This window comes from Thamnophis elegans, chromosome 11, assembly GCF_009769535.1.
Source record: "Thamnophis elegans isolate rThaEle1 chromosome 11, rThaEle1.pri, whole genome shotgun sequence".
NCBI lineage: Eukaryota > Metazoa > Chordata > Lepidosauria > Squamata > Colubridae > Thamnophis > Thamnophis elegans.
In genome coordinates this window covers 39,257,833-39,277,292 of record NC_045551.1, presented here as the reverse complement: position 1 = coordinate 39,277,292, position 19,460 = coordinate 39,257,833, and the positions used below count along the sequence as shown (strand labels likewise).

The 19,460-nt window shown below is 41.5% G+C and overlaps 1 protein-coding gene across 4 annotated transcripts in view; it reads left to right on the top strand.

Moving 5' to 3' along the window:
* Positions 1–19,460, top strand: part of MCF2L (MCF.2 cell line derived transforming sequence like) — a 119,902-nt gene that overhangs the window by 36,620 nt on the left and 63,822 nt on the right. The window contains exon 1 of one of the 4 annotated variants that reach the window (XM_032226221.1): positions 10,334–11,224. The exons of the other annotated variants lie outside the window; for them this stretch is intronic. Within the exon in view, the coding sequence (XP_032082112.1) occupies positions 11,074–11,224 (151 nt within the window). The 5' untranslated portion in view covers positions 10,334–11,073. Of the gene's footprint in view, positions 1–10,333; positions 11,225–19,460 lie in introns of those variants that run through there. 4 annotated transcript variants of the gene reach the window in all.

The window sequence follows — 19,460 nt, the reverse complement described above, 5'->3', positions numbered from 1 at the left end:
CACCAGGTATTGGATGCAATTACGGTGCTTGCGGGAATCAAGAATTTCACGAACTTCGAAATGACGTTCCCCATCAATTAGCAACGGAGCAGGCGGAGGGTCATCAGGGGGACGCAAGTGGGAAACCCGAACAGGTTTGATGAGGTTAATGTGGAACACCGGGTGGATTCGGTTGAGGTGTTTTGGCAATTGTAAACAAACAGAAACAGGATTGATGACCTTCACAATGGGGAAGGGGCCAACATATTTGGTCCCAACTTCTTTGACTTCTGCGAAGTGTGCAGGAATTTGTGGATAAATATACCAAATCTCCAGCCCGGTATTCATAGGGCTGAGAGCGCTTTTATCTGCTTGTTTCTTATGGGCCTTATGTGCAGCGTCCAAAGTGGAGAGAGTCAGTGGCCAAACTCGACTGAGACGCTCACTCCAGTCCGCAATTGAAGGAACTTGCGGTTGGTCACGAGGCAATTCAGGAATAGGAACAAAATCCTGACCGTAAACGACCCGAAAAGGGGTGAAACCCGTGCTGGAATGAACCGAGTTGTTGTAGGCCACCTCAGCATGTGGCAACCAGTCTACCCAGTCGTCCTGTTGATAATTGATGAAACAACGTAAATATTGCTCAAGCACGGAATTAGTACGTTCACAGCCGCCATTAGTCTGAGGATGGTAGGCGGAGCTAAGGCCCTGGCGGAGCCAATGCGTTTGAGAAATTCCTTCCAAAAATTAGATGTAATTGGACACCACGATCGGAGATAATACGGTCGGGCACTCCATGCAAACGGTAAATGTGGGAAATGAACAGTTTAGCCAATGCCTTAGCGAAAGGAATTTTGTGGCAAGGCACAAAATGAACTTGCTTGGAAAACAAGTCAGTGACCACCCATATGACAGTATGCCCCTGGCTTTCGGGGAGCTCAACAATAAAGTCCATAGAAATCTCCTTCCAAGGGGCAACCGGCCGAGCGACAGACTGGAGCAGTCCTTGTGGTTTCCCTGGCGGTCTTTTGGCGGCAGCGCAAACTGGGCAACTGGCCACATAAAGTTCAATGTCCTTTTTTAAAGAGGGCCACCAGAATTGTCTCTTCACTAGATGCAAAGTTTTGATGAATCCAAAATGACCCGCCAATCTGGAGTCATGTGCGCGACGAAGGACCACGAGTCGTAGGGACATGGGGATGTATAATTTAGCGCCAATCCACGGCAGATCGTCTCTCATAGTGCACTCATCCCGATGGTTCAGGAACCAGTCATCGTGAGGAAGAGCTTGTTTGAGGTCAGAAAGTAGATCGTGAGGCACCTCCTTCTTTGCTCGGGTCTGTTGGCGCGTGACTACCGGAGCTGCTAGGAGCGGTTGGACGATACTCAGTTTAGAGCAATTATATTGAGGTAATCTGGACAAGGCATCCGCCATGAAGTTTTTCCCTCCCGGGATATACTTAAGTGTGAAATTGAAACGGTTGAAATATTGGGCCCATCGCATTTGTTTGGGGGATAGACGACGTGGCGTTCTCAACGCTTCCAAGTTCTTGTGGTCAGTCCACACCTCAAACGGGTGTTTAGCGCCCTCTAGGAAGTGGCGCCACGTAGCTAGGGCCCAACGGACCGCAAAAGCCTCTTTTTCCCAAACCGCCCAACGTCTCTCCGTGTCAGTGAGCTTTCGGGAGGTGTACGCGCAAGGCTGCAGGTTACCTTGGTCATTGGCTTGCAGCAGAATGGCCCCCACGGCGACATCGCTGGCATCAGCCTGGACGACGAAAGGCCGGTCTAGGTCAGGATGCTTAAGCACTGGCTCAGCGGCAAAAAGGCGTTTAAGTTTTTCGAATGCCGCCTGGCATTCCATGTTCCAGTCTAGAGGCTTATTAGGTTTAGGTTTCGGGTCTCCCTTCGTCTTGAGCAAATTAGTTATAGGAAGAGCAATTTTAGCAAAAGAGGGAATGAACTGACGGTAGAAATTAGCGAAACCCAAAAATTTTTGTAACTGTTTACGAGTTTTGGGTGCGTCCCATTCAGTGACCGCCCTCACCTTCTCAGGGTCCATTTCAATGCCGTCTGGTGAGATGCGATACCCAAGATAGTCAATTTTAGTTTGGTGAAACTCACACTTAGACAATTTGGCATAAAGGTCAGCGGCACGAAGTTTTTTCAAAACAGTGCGCACAAGAGCGATGTGTTGGTCATATGTGCGAGTATAGATAAGGATATCGTCCAAATATACGATAACTCCTTTATCGTATATTTGGATCGTGATCGTGCAAGATTTCATTGATTAGTTGCATGAAAACTGCAGGAGCCCCCTGTAGGCCAAAAGGCATGACCCGGAACTGGAAGCAACCAAGAGGGCAGTTGAACGCAGTCTTCCATTCGTCTCCTTCCTTTATGCGGACCCTATAGTAAGCTTCCCGGAGGTCCAATTAGTAAAAATGCGGCCCTTCCCTAGCTGGGCCAACATGTCTTTCATCAACGGGAGTGGGTAGAGATTCTGAGTAGATATAGCGTTCAGGTTTTAAAATTGCAGCATAATCGAAGACAGCCCTCTTTTTTTTCACGAAAAAGTACAGGGGCAGCTACTTTGGGTCGAGCCGGTTCAATGAAACCACGTTTCAAATTTTTGTCAATGAAAGAACGCATTTCCTCCATTTCCCTGGGTGACATGGAGTAAATTTGGGGTTTTGGCAGTTTAACCCCGGGTAAAATGTCTATGGAGCAGTCAGTAGGCCTGTGGGGGGGCAGTTTGTCTGAAGATCTTTCGCTGAAAACCTCTTTAAGATCCCAATACTCTTTAGGAATTTTCTCCTCTCCTGCAATCCTCTCCTGCCCTCTAGCGGCCACTTCAGGAGTGTCAGTCATAGGTTGCTCCGGAGAGCCCTCCCCCACTGGAGGCTCCTTTGAGCGAACGCGTAAGCGGCCTGTCCGCCAATTTATGTGAGGGTTCCACTTCCGGAGCCACGGTATGCCCAAAATTAGCGGTTTGTCCATGCCAGGCGCAACCACAAAGGAAATTAGTTCAGTATGGGTACCCATCTTCATCTCCAAAGGCTCCGTAAAGAAATGGGCGGGGGCCCCCCTGCAATAGATCGATCTATTTGGCAAAACACAATCGGGGTTTTCAAAGTGCGCAATTTGAGGCCCAATTTTTCCACCATGGCTGGATTGATCATGGACCGGGAACAGCCCGAATCGAGCAAGGCATGAAGGGTGGCTGGTTGTCCTTCAGGGGGTACTTTTAACTCTATGGGGATTAGCAGGGGCCCTTTGTTTGAACTCACCCAGTGAGGCGATGTGTCGTCATCTGAGTCCTCAGAAGAAGAGGAGTTGGCGTTCGCGTCTCCCTCCAACGCCTGGGCGAAACGGGGGGGCTTGGAGTCCACAGCGAAAGCAGCTTCCTTCTTCTTCTTCTCGAAGGCTCTGCCAGACTTTTCCTCACGTTTGGGAGGGGGTTGAGCAGAGATGGGCAGTTTAGCACGACAGTCGGGGGCGGTGTGCCCTAATTTTCCGCAACGGAAGCATGTTAAAGGTCTGGAGAGGCCTGAAGGTGGTCCCCTCCCTTCCCCCCGTCGTTTGAAGAGCGATTTCCTGGCTGGAGGGGGGGTTGACTTAGCAGCTCGCTCCTTACGCTTCTTTCTTTCCTCTTTAGCATAACGGAGCCTGGTTAAGTCGAGTTCCGCATCCGCAGCGTGTTCAAACCAAGTGATCAAACGTCTGGGCAGGTTACGATTGACACATTGCTGATAAATGTCTTCATCTAAGCCCGAAGCAAATTTGTCCAGAAGGGCGTCCTCCCCCCAGCCTCTCATGTATTGCGAGAGACACTGAAATTCCTGGATGTATTGGGCGACAGGTCTATCGTCTTGCTCGAGGATTATAAATTTCAATTTGCTCCGCTTCTCCGTCAAAGGGTCATCAAAGCGTTGGCAGAAGGCCTCCATAAATCGGTTGAAATTCCCCAAGAGGGGGGAACCAGACATATGTAAAGCCGTGGACCACTTGGCGGCTTCACCGTCCAAAGATAAGAGAATCATTCTGACCCTCATGCCATCAGTCTCAAAATCACGGCCATAAATTTCCATGTAATTAAAAACCTGCATAATAAAAGAGCCCAGGCTAGCAGAATCACCATTGTACCGCACAGGCAGGGGAGGGATTTTAGCCATCCGGTGTCTTCGGGGAGGTGGGCCCCCGGGTCCAGCAAAACCTCTAGCCACAGGGGGTGAAGCAGGCCGAGGGGGAGGGGGTGACGGCGCGCGTGGATATTGTTGCTGCCAGCTCCTCCAGTCTCTTTCATCCTCCCCACTCCTTTCCCCAAAGTACCTTTGACCCCAATAATCAGGTAATTCACTCCTCTGGGGTTTTCTCACGGCTCCCTGTTGCTGCCAGCTCCTCCAGTCTCTTTCATCCTCCCCACTCCTTTCCCCAAAGTACCTTTGACCCCAATAATCAGGTAATTCACTCCTCTGGGGTTTCCTCACGGCTCCCGTCTCCAGCGTTGGTTGTCGGGGTTGCCTTTGGGTGATTCCAGCATTCCAGCTTGTCTCTTCCTCTCTTTGTCCCACCGAAGTAGACCAACGTGGGGGGGAGGGTCAGGCTGGCTGGAAATTTGCAGTTGAAATAAATCTTCGTGCAGGGAGAGGTCGGGAGGTCCGGGCTCGTGAAGCGAAAGTTCGGGAGGCCCTGCTCCGCTGGTATCCACACCGCCAGTGGCCCCCTCCTCTTCCCTGATCGGTGAAGACATTCCTCCCTTCACGGTAGACGTAAATCTCCTGGAAAGGGTTTTGTAGACTTTGCTTCTTGTCAGCGTCACTCCATTACATAATTAGGAAAGAAAGACTAAGAGACTCCATGGATTGGAAATCAAAAGTACTTTTACTAATTATAAATGGTAAGCAAGCAGTTGCGAAGCAAAGTCTACTTAATTAGGCGCGAAAGCGATTGATATATAGAATAGTCCATTCCCCACCCCTTAAGATCATAGCATCAGGCCAATCATAAGTCCTTCAAGTGTCAGATGTGAGATAACTTCAAACAGGCATCACGAAGATGGAATGTCGAGGCCGTTAGTCTAAGCGGGAAGCTCTCACGCATGCGCCATCCGAACATCTCGAACATCCTAGAACATTCCTCCAGCACATCAATTAACCCCTCCCAAATACCAGCCCTCCCTCCCCGTTTCATGGCAGCTGAAGCAATAGCAAGGCAGAAGCTGACATATGGTTTCTACTTAACATTTGAGTTTTAAAAGCTGTACTTCACTTGAACCAAGCACAGGTGGAATAGTCTGGATCAGACACTAGCATCTCACTGACAGTTACATTTTTAATATTTAGTTGTGATTTGCTATTATAGCTCAACCATTCCATTTAGCAGTAATGCTAATTGTTTATGTGTGTGTATGTTCAGGTAACATTCCATCTTATTGCAGGCATTTTATCTATTACTTTATGTCCCAACCTTCTTCCAAGAACCCATGGCAGCTTTCATGGGAATCATTCCCACAGTAGCAATCCTGTAAAGTAGGTAAAAGCTTAAACCTGGTTTAGCATGGAGTTTGTCAGATTCTTGACTTTTCTGCCATGCTAGCTTTTCATCCAACTATCTTCCAAAAATATGAAAAAAGTATGACTATATTTCATTGGAATTGTCAGGCTTGTCAAAAGGCCAAGAAATCTTATTTGAGCAGAGCTCAGATTTTCAATGCCTTGTTTGTTTGTTCTCCAATGCAGTTCATTTCATCTTTGCACAGGGGAGAGAGAAGAGCAGGTGGTATTTGTTCAGAACTTCCAATTAATACTGTTAAGTCCTTGCTCTCTTTGAAGGTGCTAATTAATTGTGGGTTGTTATGGAGACTGGAGAAATCTGATTGAACCTGGCAGATTAGTATTCAGAAGAAATAGGAGCAGTATCCTTTTTCTTACAAATTATGATTTCTGACAGATGTATTTGTATCCACAAACTCGCAAATTCGCAAAAATGAGTTACCAAATATTTAGCATTCCTTCCCCCCTTTCCCCCCAGTGACTGTGAATGCATCCTACTGGAGTACTTGGAGATCTTCAAGTTTTGTTACCTATGTTAAACTTAACTAATAGCCATCTTGGAGAGAGGGAGGGATGTAATATCTTGAGTTTTGCTTATCTTCAATTTTACTGCTGCTCAGAGGTGGGATTCACTTACCTTCCCTACTGGTTTGCAAATGGAGTATATGCACGCCTCACTTACATGCACCTCGTCTGCACATGCACGCCACCTTATACACATGCGCAATGCTTGTGCATTACATCTGGGTAGGCAGAGCCTCTCCCAGCCGCCGCTAACAGTTCGCCCAAACTGGAGAGAACCAACTGAATACCACCTCTGCTGCTGCTTTCTAGAGTGGTTCCAGGATGATTCTGAGATTTTTGAAAGGGAAAGTTCCCCTACTCAGTCATGGTACCCACATGTGGGGGATCAAAAAGATCAAGATGGCAGCCTAGATGGTGCCAAAGGTCAAAACCATGCAGTTGAATGCCCACCCATTTTATTGCTATGCTCAGCCATAGCATTTAAAATATTTTGCTCACTTAAAATATTTTGCAAGCTTACTGTATATACTCAAGTATAAGCCTAGTTTTTCAGCCCACTTTTTGAGCTGAAAAAAGCCGCCTCGGCTTATACTCGAGTCAGTGAAAAATTTGCCTGAAATGGAGGAGAAAAAGGGGCGGGGCCATGCCGCTGGGTGACGCTCGTGAATGGCCCAGCGCCCCTGAGTTTCCCCTCCCTCTGTGTCAGTTTGCCGCGCAGCGTGCACCGCACCATCCCCCCTCCTCACGTTCTAATGTAATGCAGGGCTATCTTACGATTCCCCTTCCTCCCCCTCCTGCCGCTCTGCAACGATGTCCCACCTCCTCCATGATATGGCAAGCAGCCACATAGCGATGTCCCACCTCCTCTGGTACAGTGATCCAATGATAGGAATCACTGTGCCGTGTGTCATAGGAGGCGGGACATCATCATCACAGCGGGACATCAGCATCATGAGGTGAGTGAAGTATTTCATTGAATACACCGGTATTGTGTGATAATAATTTGTTATGCAGAGCAAATTTTTACAATGGCTACTGTATATTTAATGGGCACAGGCAGGCTGTATATGTTATTCAATGGGCAATGGCATTATTGGTATCTATTTTTATTTTTGAAATTTATCGGTAGCTGCTGCATTTCCCACCCTAGGCTTATACTCGAGTCAATAACTTTTCCAGTTTTTTGTGGTAAAATTAGGTGCCTCGGCTTATATTCGGGTCGGCCTATACTCGAGTATATACGGTATACTGAATTATAATAGTCTCATTTAAACATATAGTAAGTAAATATTTATTCTATGAGGCCTAAGTAAGTTTCCTATTCTTGAGACTGCTCAGTATAGCAGACTTTCAAAAAAGAGCCGAGGTGGTGCAGTGGTTAAATGTAGCACTGCAGGCTACTTCAGCTGACTGCAGTTCTGCAGTTCGGCTGTTCAAATCTCACCGGCTCAGGGTTGACTCAGCCTTCCATCCTTCCGAGGTGGGTAAAATGAGGACCCGGATTGTTGGGGGCAATATGCTGACTCTGTAAACCGCTTAGAGAGGGCTGAAAGCCCTATGAAGCGGTATATAAGTATAATTGCTATAATTGCTATAAATTAGGAAAAAATATTTCAAACCAAATGAATAAAATGATTTTAAAAAAATGGTCTCTAGAGCAGGGGTGTCAAACTGTGGCCCATGGGGCTGGATGCATCATGAGCAGGTCATGCCCACCCCGGCTCCGCAAAGGCAAAAAACACGATACGTTGCATGATGTCACTTGATATGATCAAGTTTGACATCTGTGCTCTAAAGCAGTGTTGGTGAACCTTTTCAGCACCAAGTGCCGAAATGAGAGCACATGGGAAAGCACCGGAAATCAAAAGAACAGTTCCCTGGCACGCATGTGCAGGAGCACCCGAAACCAGAAGAACAGTTCTACAGCAATGGTTAGCTGATCTTCCAGTTTTTGGCATGCATGCACACGCGAAGAACAGCTGGCCAGCATGCATGTGTGCGCCGGAACCTGAAAGACCAAAGGGCAATGGCTGGCATGCCTGGAGAGATGGCTCTGCATGCCACTTCTGGCATGTGTGCCATAAGTTCACCATCAGGGTTCTAGAGTCTTGGGATGGCACCTATTGTGGTATGCATTTTTAAAATCAATTTTTAAATTTTGATGTGATAGAAAGAGTACAACACATACCTTCATTATAGTACTCCTAATTATTACCAATCATCTATACTGGTACTGTTTCCAGGAACTCATTTTTTCATATTGTTTGATTTGTCTTTCTCTTTATATGTAAGGTGGATAATAAAAATGTACAATATTGTAATTGCACAAGTGTACACACATTCTTATAAATAGGGCTGTGGCTGTGTTAGAATTAACTAATCACATTCAAACTGGAGTTAAATACTAGTCAGTACATACCTGCAATCAATTAAAGTGACTCTGATCAAGCCCGTATAAAGTTCAGCTGTTCTAGTAGGATTTTTCTGACATTTACTCAGTTGCCTCTGACAGCAAAATCCATGGTCTGCAAAGCATTGAAGGGATCTCATTCTTGGAAGGTATCAGCCAGGATGCAAGTACAAAACAATTTCCAAGGCATTGTAAATATTATGGCACACAGATTGAAGAGAGTCATCATGGAAAAAAAATGGCACAATAGTGACATTACCAAGAACTGGATGTCCCTCCAAAATTGATGAAAAAAACAAGAAGAAAACGGATGCAAGACGCTGCCAAGAGGTCCAAAGCAACACTAAAGGAGTTGTAGGACATTCTGACAAGTATTGGCTATGTACTCCATGTGACTACAGTCTTTCATATTCTTCATGTGTGGGACTATGGTGTGGGGTGGCAAGATGGAAGCCTTTTCGTAAAAAGGAAAACATCCAAAACAAATTTTGCAAACACCTAGATCAAGTTTGACAAAAGCATGTGGAAAAATGTGTTGTTCTCTGATGAGACCATGGGTGACCTTCTTGGCCATCATTCCAAAAAGCATGCTTGGTGGAAAAACAACAGTGCAGATTCACCAAAAGTACACCATACCCACAGGGAAGCATGGTGATGGCAGCATTATGCTTTGAGGAATTGGTGCTTTAACCAAGGTAGAGGGAATTATGAACAGTTCTAAATGTCAATTTTGGCACAAAGTCTTCAGGGCTCTGCTTAAATGCTGAAGATGAAGAGAAATTTCATTTTTCAACATGACAAATGAACTCCACATCAACAAAGCAATGGCTTCACCAGATGAAAACCATAGTTTTGAATATCCTAGTTATAGCCTGGACCTGAATCCAATTGAAAAGTTGGAGGGTTGTGTATAGGAGATGCTCTCACAGTCTGACAGATTTGAAGCGCTTTCACAAGGAAGAGTGGGCAAAGATTCCCAAGGCAAGATGCGCTATGCTGATAGGCTCCTACACCAAAAGACTGAATGCTGTCATAAAATCAAAAGGCACTTCAACAGAATATTAGTTTAAGGGTGGGCACACTTAGGCAACCATTTTATCATAAAGTTTTCATTTTAATTTTTTTTCCTCTGAAAGATTTGTTTGCTCTCAATTATATGCACAGCTTATATCTTATATTAACGATGGAAAAAATCTGAATAGATTTATCTTTGATTTCTTTTACATCTGAAAAACCTGACATTCCTGGGTGTGCAGGCTTTCTATATTCACTGTACCTAGACCATAAATTATGCTTTTCAAAACCATTGTTATAATGTGCAATATGGGAATATTTTAAAAAGCAACTTTAAAGTTCTACTGTAAAAGAAAATAGTCATATCATGAAAAATTTAGTGAAAACTAAATTAATATTTATTGTAGTACCAATTGAAGAATGATACAACTCTTCCAATTATATTTATATTTATACACACACACACACACACATTTATAATATAATATATGTACATTTGTTAGAAAAGTAACAACAATGCGCCATATGCATTTTCACATAAGATAATACTCAACTCTTAAGTCTCATGTGGTGTTAGATTAGCTGTTATATTTCACAGTGTTTGCAGATGTTGGTATGCTATTGTGGGAAAGTGTTGGCTTTCTGATTGCACCCCCAGTTAAATATCTTTCATGGAAAGGAATTTCTGCCAAGGAAAGCAATGCAAGCAGTTTCCTCTCTCCTGTGTTAAATAAGATGAGAACAAATCCTGCAGAACAGTGGTCTGTATCCCCTCCCTTCCTTCCCATTGCCAGTTGTTTATTAAAGTAGAGTTTTTTCTGGGAGTTGTTCTTTTCCGTTCTGAACGCTTTGATGAAAAATCAATTTTAGCTTTGAAGAGCTCTGAAGCAACATCATTTGTATTGAATAGGCTGAAGAACATATAATGCTTTTTATGTGATGAATGCATAAACCTTGAATTTGAACATTGGTGGGTTTGTCTGCCTTGTTGAAATCAGCAGCCTAGAAACAACCTTGACAGAAAACAACATTCTTGACAGCCAGATCTAGGATTTGTAACTCTTAGTTTTCAAATAAAAGATGTCTGCTTCATTAAATGTTGATTTTTGAATATTTGAAGAAGACCTGTATGGATATTTCTTACTTGGAAATTCAAAAGATATTCCTGTGCAATTAGAAATGAAAAACAGATGAGAATGCTATGAAAAGATACACGGTAAAGAGAAAGACTGTACACTTGGATGCAACTACAGTCAAAGATTCTAATTAAAAACACTTCTGGATCAAGTGTATGTCTAGTTTCTTCAGATTTGAAGGACTGGCTGTAAGGGAAAGAATGAAATATTTTGTGCATCAAGAAATTGAATGTGCTTTGAAATTTGCTCAGTGAAGTATACAGTAAGTCTTCAAGAAACTTACTGCTGTTCTTAAATGTGATTTAACTTTATTCTCGTAATGTTGCAGTGTTTGATAATTTTAAAAAGACTCACTTTTAAGTAGCATCGGAGTACCAACTGCACTCAAAGCTTCAAGAGAAATACTGTATAGGTTTTCATTCTAGGAAACGTTAAAAATTAATGTGACAACACCATGTCGCAGCATGGATATTCAAGAGATGGACAAGAAAATCATCACCAGATGCTTCGCAGAGTCAGTCATTTACGCCAAAGGGTTGCCTCAACAATTCAGCGATCTCTTACAAAAAGAAATGGAAGAAATTTTGCTTCCCACACCTGGTCGGGTGAGAACTGGCCCAAATTATTTTTAGCATGTAAAAGTGTAATGTTTGTTTTATAATGTTCATTCTTATGATATTTGTCTCTATTTTTCTTCCCCCTCAATTTTCTCCATATTTATTGCACCATTATTAAATATGCTTTAAAATCTGCTCTTAATTTATTGGAAAAGGTATGTACATCAATTGTTATAATAGTACACTACTGGGTCATTAAGCAACATCATTTTTTTCTACCTAAACTAATCGATAATCATAACTCCATTCTCTTTGGGACACAGTGGTCCTGCATACCTTAGTACAAATAGTTTTCATTTGATGTCATTCTTTTGACTAATATACTATACTACACCATTTTCAATGTTTTTATTTTCTGTACTGATATGCCTGTCTTACGCTGACCAAAGATCATTTAGAAATGGATTTAGCATCAACTAAGTTGACATCCTCAGAGTTTCTAAATTAACTGTTAGTAAGTGTGTCTTGAGATACACAATAACTAACTTTTAGTATTTCATTGTTTTAAAGACTTACGTTAATAAAACTGCCAAGAATATGACTCAATCATTTAATTCTAGTTGTAGAGTTTACAGAAAAGAAGCTTTAGAGTTTGAAATTATTTATTTAGTTACTAAATTTATATGCTTCCCATCGTGCTGACTGAGGTAGCTCTGGTCCAAAAATGATCCACGTTATCTTCTAGGCTAGGGTCTCTAGTGGATTTCTTTTCTTCATAATGTGTGTTTTTTCTTATTTGTTTGTTTGCATACATACACACATGCACAGCTGTAATAAACCTTATCAGCTTTCTAACCTGGTTTTTCATCATTTTGGCTCATATATTGATCAGTAGGGAAAGGCCATAGGGGACATGAAGTAGAAATTCTATTATTATTATTTTTAAAAGAACTATTATATTAAAAGAGATAAAAGTAGATAAGAAATACAATGTAAAAAGAAAAAAGAGAAATGAAAAGCAATAGAAAAAAAATATTCCAAAGATGTTTTCTTTCAAAAAGCAATTGGACTGGTGTTTTGCTAGAAGACGTTTCACTTCTCATCCAAGAAGGGTGAAGAATGGTGTCAAATGGAAGGATTTATATTCCTTGCAGTCATGTGATTGTTAGCCTCTTTCTGGGATCTATCTGTGCCCTCAGAGTTACTTGAATCCTGTAGTGTGCATTTTTTTTCTGGAAATCCTTTCATATTCCTCCACCTTTTGAAGGGTGTTTGTCCCAAAGTGCATTGTTAAATGTCTATGGAGATTCTTCAGGACATGGTTGTCCCAAAGGTGATTCTTTCAAAAGGCAATGGGACTTCCTTGTTTTACTAGAAGACATTTTGCTTCTCATCCAAGAAGCTTCTTCTGCTCTGACTGAATAGTGGCGAATGAATGGATGATTTATATTCCTTGCAGTTATGTGGTTGTTAGCCTTCTTTGAAAGAAAGCACCTTTGGGTTACAAATTTATCTAGTTTATTAATTTGCTTATAGTTTTTTTTAACTTAAATTCTTATTCGCTTTTTTCATTTGTTTTATACTCTACATTCTTTTTGCTGGTCAATTTTGCCTCTATTTTGGGTTGAAGTTTTACTCACCAAGTAGTTTTTAACTTCAAAATTATTATAAATGTGAACGTGACATTGGATGAATCCAATATTCTTAGAGGCTCCACTGAGTTGAGAACTCAATGGCTTCCTTTGTCTCCCAGCACTCAATGACATGGGTTGCCTGAAATCTTGCAGTCTCCTTGCAAGGAGCAGCTTCCTGGACCACAAGGAGTCTCCTTGCAAGGAGCAGCTTCCTGGGTGATCGCTCCTCATCCAGAGATGTTCCATTAGATTGTGCTTGCCATCAGTCAGTTTTGGCTGCACCAGCATACATGCACCTTTGGAGAGGTCTAGTTCGCTATTCTTTGCCTAGAAGTCCCCTCAAATGGACTTTCTTAACTTCTTAATGACATGTTTTAACCTTATAGTACACTTATAAGCCTATTAATATTTGTGCTTAAAATGACATACCTCTTGACTAGGTAATAGATAAAATGTAGAAGTGAAGTATGGATTTACTAACAGTGATATAATAAATATAACAATAATAAAATGCATAGCCATATTTACTTTGAATTATTACTCAAAGCATATTTCTTTATCCAATGTGAGGGTATAAGAAGACAAACCAAATATTGTAGAAAAAGATCTTAAAATTCATAATTAGAGAATGCTACCCTTAGCAGCATTCATCTTTGAAATGCCAATATGTCAAAAATGTTTTTTTAAGAGGTTTTCTGTTGATGCTAAATTTGGAGGTAAAACTGATTACTTTTCTTAATACTTTAATATCAATATATGATAATCATTCAGAACATGGGTTTTAAGGTTATGGTTGAAATTATTGTACAAATATATGGACCCCAACTGCTGTGCCTTTTTCTGACATCCTTGTAAATTTTTATATGAAAGAACTGTGCTTTACATTGAGTTTTTCCAGAATTCTCTGTTAGTTGAGAAGTCATGTCCATCCATCGCGACCCCATGGACAACATTCCTCCTGGCCTTCCTGTCCTCTACCATCGTCTGGAGTCCATTTAAACTCACGTCTACTGCTTCAGTGACTCCATCCATCCACCTCATTGTCTGCCGTCCCCTTCTTCTTTTGCCCTCAATCTTTCCCAGCATTAGGCTCTTCTCCTTCCTTCTCATTAGGTGGCCAAAGTATTTGAGTTTCATCTTCAGCATCTGGCCTTCTAAAGAGCAGTCAGGGTTGATCTCCTCTAGGACTGACCGGTTTGTTCGCCTTGCAGTCCAAGGGACTTGCAGGAATCTTCTCCAGCACCAAAGTTCAAAGGCCTCAATTCTTTGATACTTAGTCTTTCTTATGGTGCAACTTTCTCAGCTTAGGGTGGTTTTTAAAGGATGTAAGAATCATGTGTTGCACTTACAGGCACTATTCTTGCACAGCAAGTCTTCCCTGCTAGCCTCAAGCCTTTTTCAGACAATTCCACAGAAATCTCTGGTATAGAATTTGAATGATCAAGAACCAAGAAAAAATAGGCTTCCTTCCTCTTTCTACTGATTGCACTGGTTTCCTCAATGGAGAAATCTCTGAATTCTTCTTTTTTGCTTGTTGATGGATCCCAGGAGTTTAATGAAAGCAAAGTAGATTCTACAAGACTAAAGCATGCCTTAACTGTTCACTGCTGTTCTCCCTTTAGGCTAAAATGTCTGGCCTAAATTTAGCAGAGTCGAAATCTTCCTTTACTGCATTGTCATCATCTGGACTAAAAATAATATATGAAACCTTTCTTAAAAACCAAGAAGAAAGTATTCGTATCAGCTTAATAAGATACAAAAAGGCATAAGAAAAGGCTGGTTCTGCTGTTACTGCTGTGATTGCTACAGCGCAGTGTACACAGTATAGTAAAAACAAAGTGCATCATAATTAAAAGGATTAAAAAGAAAATAAAAAAATAAAACTGACAGAAAACCAATATCAGCTACTGGAAAAACAGTGAAAGCTCACTGAGCAACTTAAACTAGGCTTTCTCAGTCAATTAGTCAGACAGACAGACAAACACACACACACACACACACATACACATACAAAGAAAGTTCAAACTTCCTCAAAAGTTTGCTGTGTGGAGAAAAAAAATGGAAGTACTCCGTATGCCATTTGGAGGTGAAAGAAAGAAAGGATATAAATGTAACAAGTAAATAACAGAGGAACAATAGATAGTAAAACATGAACAATACTCCCAAGACATGCCCCCGGGGATTGGATTTGCAAAATTTATTAAGAACCAGGACTAATATATCCTCTCAAGTATTTATATGTTTCTCGCCTTCCCTAACACCTTTTCTCCTATGTACAAATTATGTTCTGCAATGTGAAGTCAGGTATTTTTAGAACATAGCAAGTAGTGCCTCTTGGGACAGATTCCTTCCCCATCTAGTCCACCGGTTCACACCCAGAGTCAGCCAACTACACAAGGAAGTTCTAGTGAAGGGAAAGTATAGTTTCAAATACACTCTAAACTTTCAGGTTATTTATTTATATAGTGTCACATGCACATTTTTAGTGTCACATGCACTTTTATGTTTTTATCATGATGTGTGCATGTGGCAGTGGAAAGATGTTAGAAGTTCATGCTGCACTTCAGAAATGGATGCTTTATACTTCCAATATTAATCTATTAAAACACACATGTACAGATTTACCATATATATAAATATTACCATATTATAGTCTATTGTTATTGAGATAATCCATAAAATACATTCAAATTTTATAAAATTGTGATTCCTGATTCTGATGCCTGAGGTGGCGCAGTGGTTAAATGCAACACTGCAGGCTACTTCAGCTGACTGCAGTTCGGCTGTTCAAATCTCACCGGCTCAGGGTTGACTCAGCCTTCCATCCTTCCGAGGTAGGTAAAATGAGGACCCGGATTGTTGTTGGGGGCAATATGCTGACTCTGTAAACCGCTTAGAGAGGGCTGAAAGCCCTATGAAGCGGTATATAAGTCTAACTGCTATTGCTATTGCTATTGCTATTTAAGCTTTCTAATTTTCGTCTAACATAGCAATTTAAGTAGTTTTCTTAATGCACATTTCAGTTGTTTCTCAAAAGTTCCTCAAAAATCTAGAGTTTTTCAATATTGGACAATTATTATTTTATCTGCTAAAATTAGATGAGTTCCTTATTTTTAAGCTTGAGATTTGGTCATGTAATTAAATGCAGTAAGCCTAACTCTGAGTAGAATTCAATTCTTTGTTTAGTCATGGTACTTATCTCTCCCCAACATTTACCCTAAGATGGAATAGCTTTATTGGATGACCACCACAATTGAATCCCTTCCCTATATTTTTACATTTCCAACATTTGGAAGAATAATTTTGATATATGTATATGCCAATCTAATTGGACTGAAGTGGAGCCATGTATAATCTTTCACTGCAGTTCTTGCATTGAAACTGAATCAATCCAGTTTCCATAATTTCGGCCATTTTTTTTCCAGCAGAGATTTACCAAGATCAGTATCCAAGCTTCCTTTAAACCAGTGGTTCCCAACCTTTTTTAAAAAAATAATTTTTAAATTTTTTTAATTTAAAACAAATATAACATCCTTCTTTACATGCTATAGAATGTGCATCAGTTGGTTACAAAAAGACTTTTGTGCATCTCTTCCACAGTCAACAAACAATTCATATTAACTTAAGTATTTTAACTCAAATATACGTTGTTGTTCTTATCCCTCTTTTGACTATATCCTATATCACATTTCCCCCCTAATAATCAAAACTTAGTTCTTTTTGTATTATTATTATTATTATTATTATTATTATTATTATTATTATTATTATTAACCTTTATGTATAATCTAAAGGGGTTGCTAATCTTCCTTACATGGGTACCATTCAATATTCATATCCAATTATACTCATCATAACACTACACATTATATACATTAGTAACATTAACAGTTATTTATTTAAGCTATATCTATTGTCAATAAATTTCACTAAGTTTAACTAGTTTTAAATTATGTTCTTCCATCTATCAACCTGTATCTTTCCAATAGCGAAACAGTCTCATATCTTCTGCCATTTGTGGCGCCAGTCCTCTAATCATCTTCTTGGTCAGCTTTGTATAGACTCCTCTTAGCAACTCCTTGCTTATAAAATGTCTCATATAACCTTGATGCCCTCTTTCTGTTTCCTTATTCAGCTTATCTTTGATTGTCAGCAGTGTTATCAATGCTTTTGCTAATAGAATTTCTCTCTTAAAATCCATAGATTCTTTGGTTTTTTCTTCTTCTGTATCTTACCCTCTGGAATAAATTTCCTCTCCATTTAATTCCTCTTTCAGTATTCCATTCTTTCCATTTTCAAATACAAACCAATCACCATAAATATCAGCAGGTTTAATCTCTTTATATTCATTTTCCACTTTGATTTTTTGAGTTATAACCACCCCGTTTTGCATTTGGTAGACATCCTGAATTTCTTCATCATATTTTGTTGTTATATGCTCTAAATCTTCCAGTTTTTTCTCTATTCCTTCATATGTATTTGATAATTTCTGTATTTCTGAAAGTATCTTTTGCAAACTTGAGATTTCTATTTTGTTTTGAAATTGTGCCATTCTAACAAACACAGCTGCTCTAGCTTGGAAGGTTAATAAAATTAAAGCATAGACTCACAAAGAACATTTGTTTTCACTTTTTTCTGATTAAAAATATACTTCAAAGGGACATGTGTGTGCTTCCCTTCTTATCACTCTCTGTAGCCAAGCAGTGAAACCTTGTAGTGCCAAGTCAAAACAATCAGTGGAGAAAAAAAAAGTGTTCCATTTTCAATACACAAACTCGAATCAACAAACCCTCCCAGCCTCCAGCAGCAGTAATACTGTTGAAAATCTAATTTCCTTTTGTATCTTTTTTGTATTTCAAGTTAGAAAAAAGAGTCTTGAAATGAATCTTTAAATGAATTAGAAAAATACCCACAGCAATGAAAGAAGAAAACTTTAGTCCATAGGCTAAAAGAAAAAATAGAAGAAGAAAACTTAATCCATCCGTTTCAAAAGGCTTGCATAAATTCCATCCATGAAGATAGCATTTAAAAAGTAAGATAACCACTGTCCAAAACCATTCCAAATTTAATTCCGCTGCTTGATTCCTCTGTTCTCCAATTTAGATTAATTTTAAGTTTTTATAGGCAGTCTCTTTTTAAAACAGTAAATGTCCCTCATCAATAGATTTTTTTTTTTTTAGATTTTATTTAGCATTTATAGGCCGCCCTTTTCCCTGAGGGGACTCAGGGCGGCTTACAATAGTAAGGGAAGGGGAGTGAAAGACAAAATACAAAAAAAATGTGAAATAACTAAAAAGTACTAAAACACAACATTCACTCAGCATTCGGGAGGGGCAGAAGAGTTTATCCCCAGGCCTGACGGGCTAGCCAGATCTTGAGGGCTGTACGGAAGGCCTGGACTGTGGTCAGGGTACGAATCTCCACGGGGAGATTGTTCCATAGCGTCGGAGCAGCAACTGAGAAGGCTCTCCTCCGGGTGGTCGCCAGTCGGCACTGACTGGCGGATGGAATACGGAGGAGGCCCGCTCTATGCGATCTGATGGGACGCAGGGAGATTATTGGCAGGAGGCGGTCTCTCAGATAGTCAGATCCACTACCATGGAGCGCTTTATGGATGGTAAGTAAGACCTTGAATTGCACCCGGAGATCTACAGGCAGCCAGCGCAGCTCGCGGAGGATAGGTGTTATGTGGGCGAACCGAGATGCGCCCACAATCACTCGCGCGGCCGCGTTCTGTACTAGCTGAAGTCTCCGGGTGCTCTTCAAGGGCAGCCCCATGTAGAGCACATTGCAGTATTCCAGCTTAGAGATCACAAGGGCTCGAGTGACTGTCGTGAGAGCCTCCCGATTCAGGTAGGGCCGCAACTGGCGCACCAGGCGAACCTGGGCAAATGCCCCCCTGGTCACAGCCGATAGATGGTGATCAAAACTCAGCTGTGGATCCAGGAGGACTCCCAAGTTGCGGACCCTATCTGAGGGGTATAAGTTTTGTCCCCCCAGCCTGATTGATGGTACGGTGGTCAAATTATTGGGAGGAAAACACAACAGCCACTCGGTCTTGTCTAGGTTGAGCACCAGTTTGTTTGCTCTCATCCAGTCTTTAACAGCTTCCAGACCCTGGTTCATCACGTCCACCGCTTCATTGAGTTGGCACGGGGCGGACAGATACAATTGTGTATCGTCCGCATATTGGTGATACTTTATCCCGTGCCTCCGGATGATCTCGCCCAGCGGTTTCATGTATATGTTAAATAGGAGGGGGGACAAGACCGACCCCTGTGGCACCCCATATGTTAGGGGCCTCGGGGACGATCTCTGCCCACCCACCAACACCGACTGCGACCTGTCCGAGAGGTAGGAGGAGAACCACTGCAAGACAGTGCCAACCACTGCAAGACAGTGCCGCCCATTCCCACCTCCCGCAGTCGTCGCAGAAGGATACCATGGTCGATGGTATCGAAAGCCGCTGAGAGGTCAAGGAGAACCAGGATGGACGCAAAGCCTCCATCCCTAGCTCTCCAGAGATCATCGGTCAATGCGACCAAAGCGGTTTCTGTGCTGTAACCTGGTCTGAAGCCGGACTGGAAGGGGTCAAGATAGTTTGCTTCCTCCAAGGTACGCTGAAGCTGGAGGGCCACCACTTTCTCAAC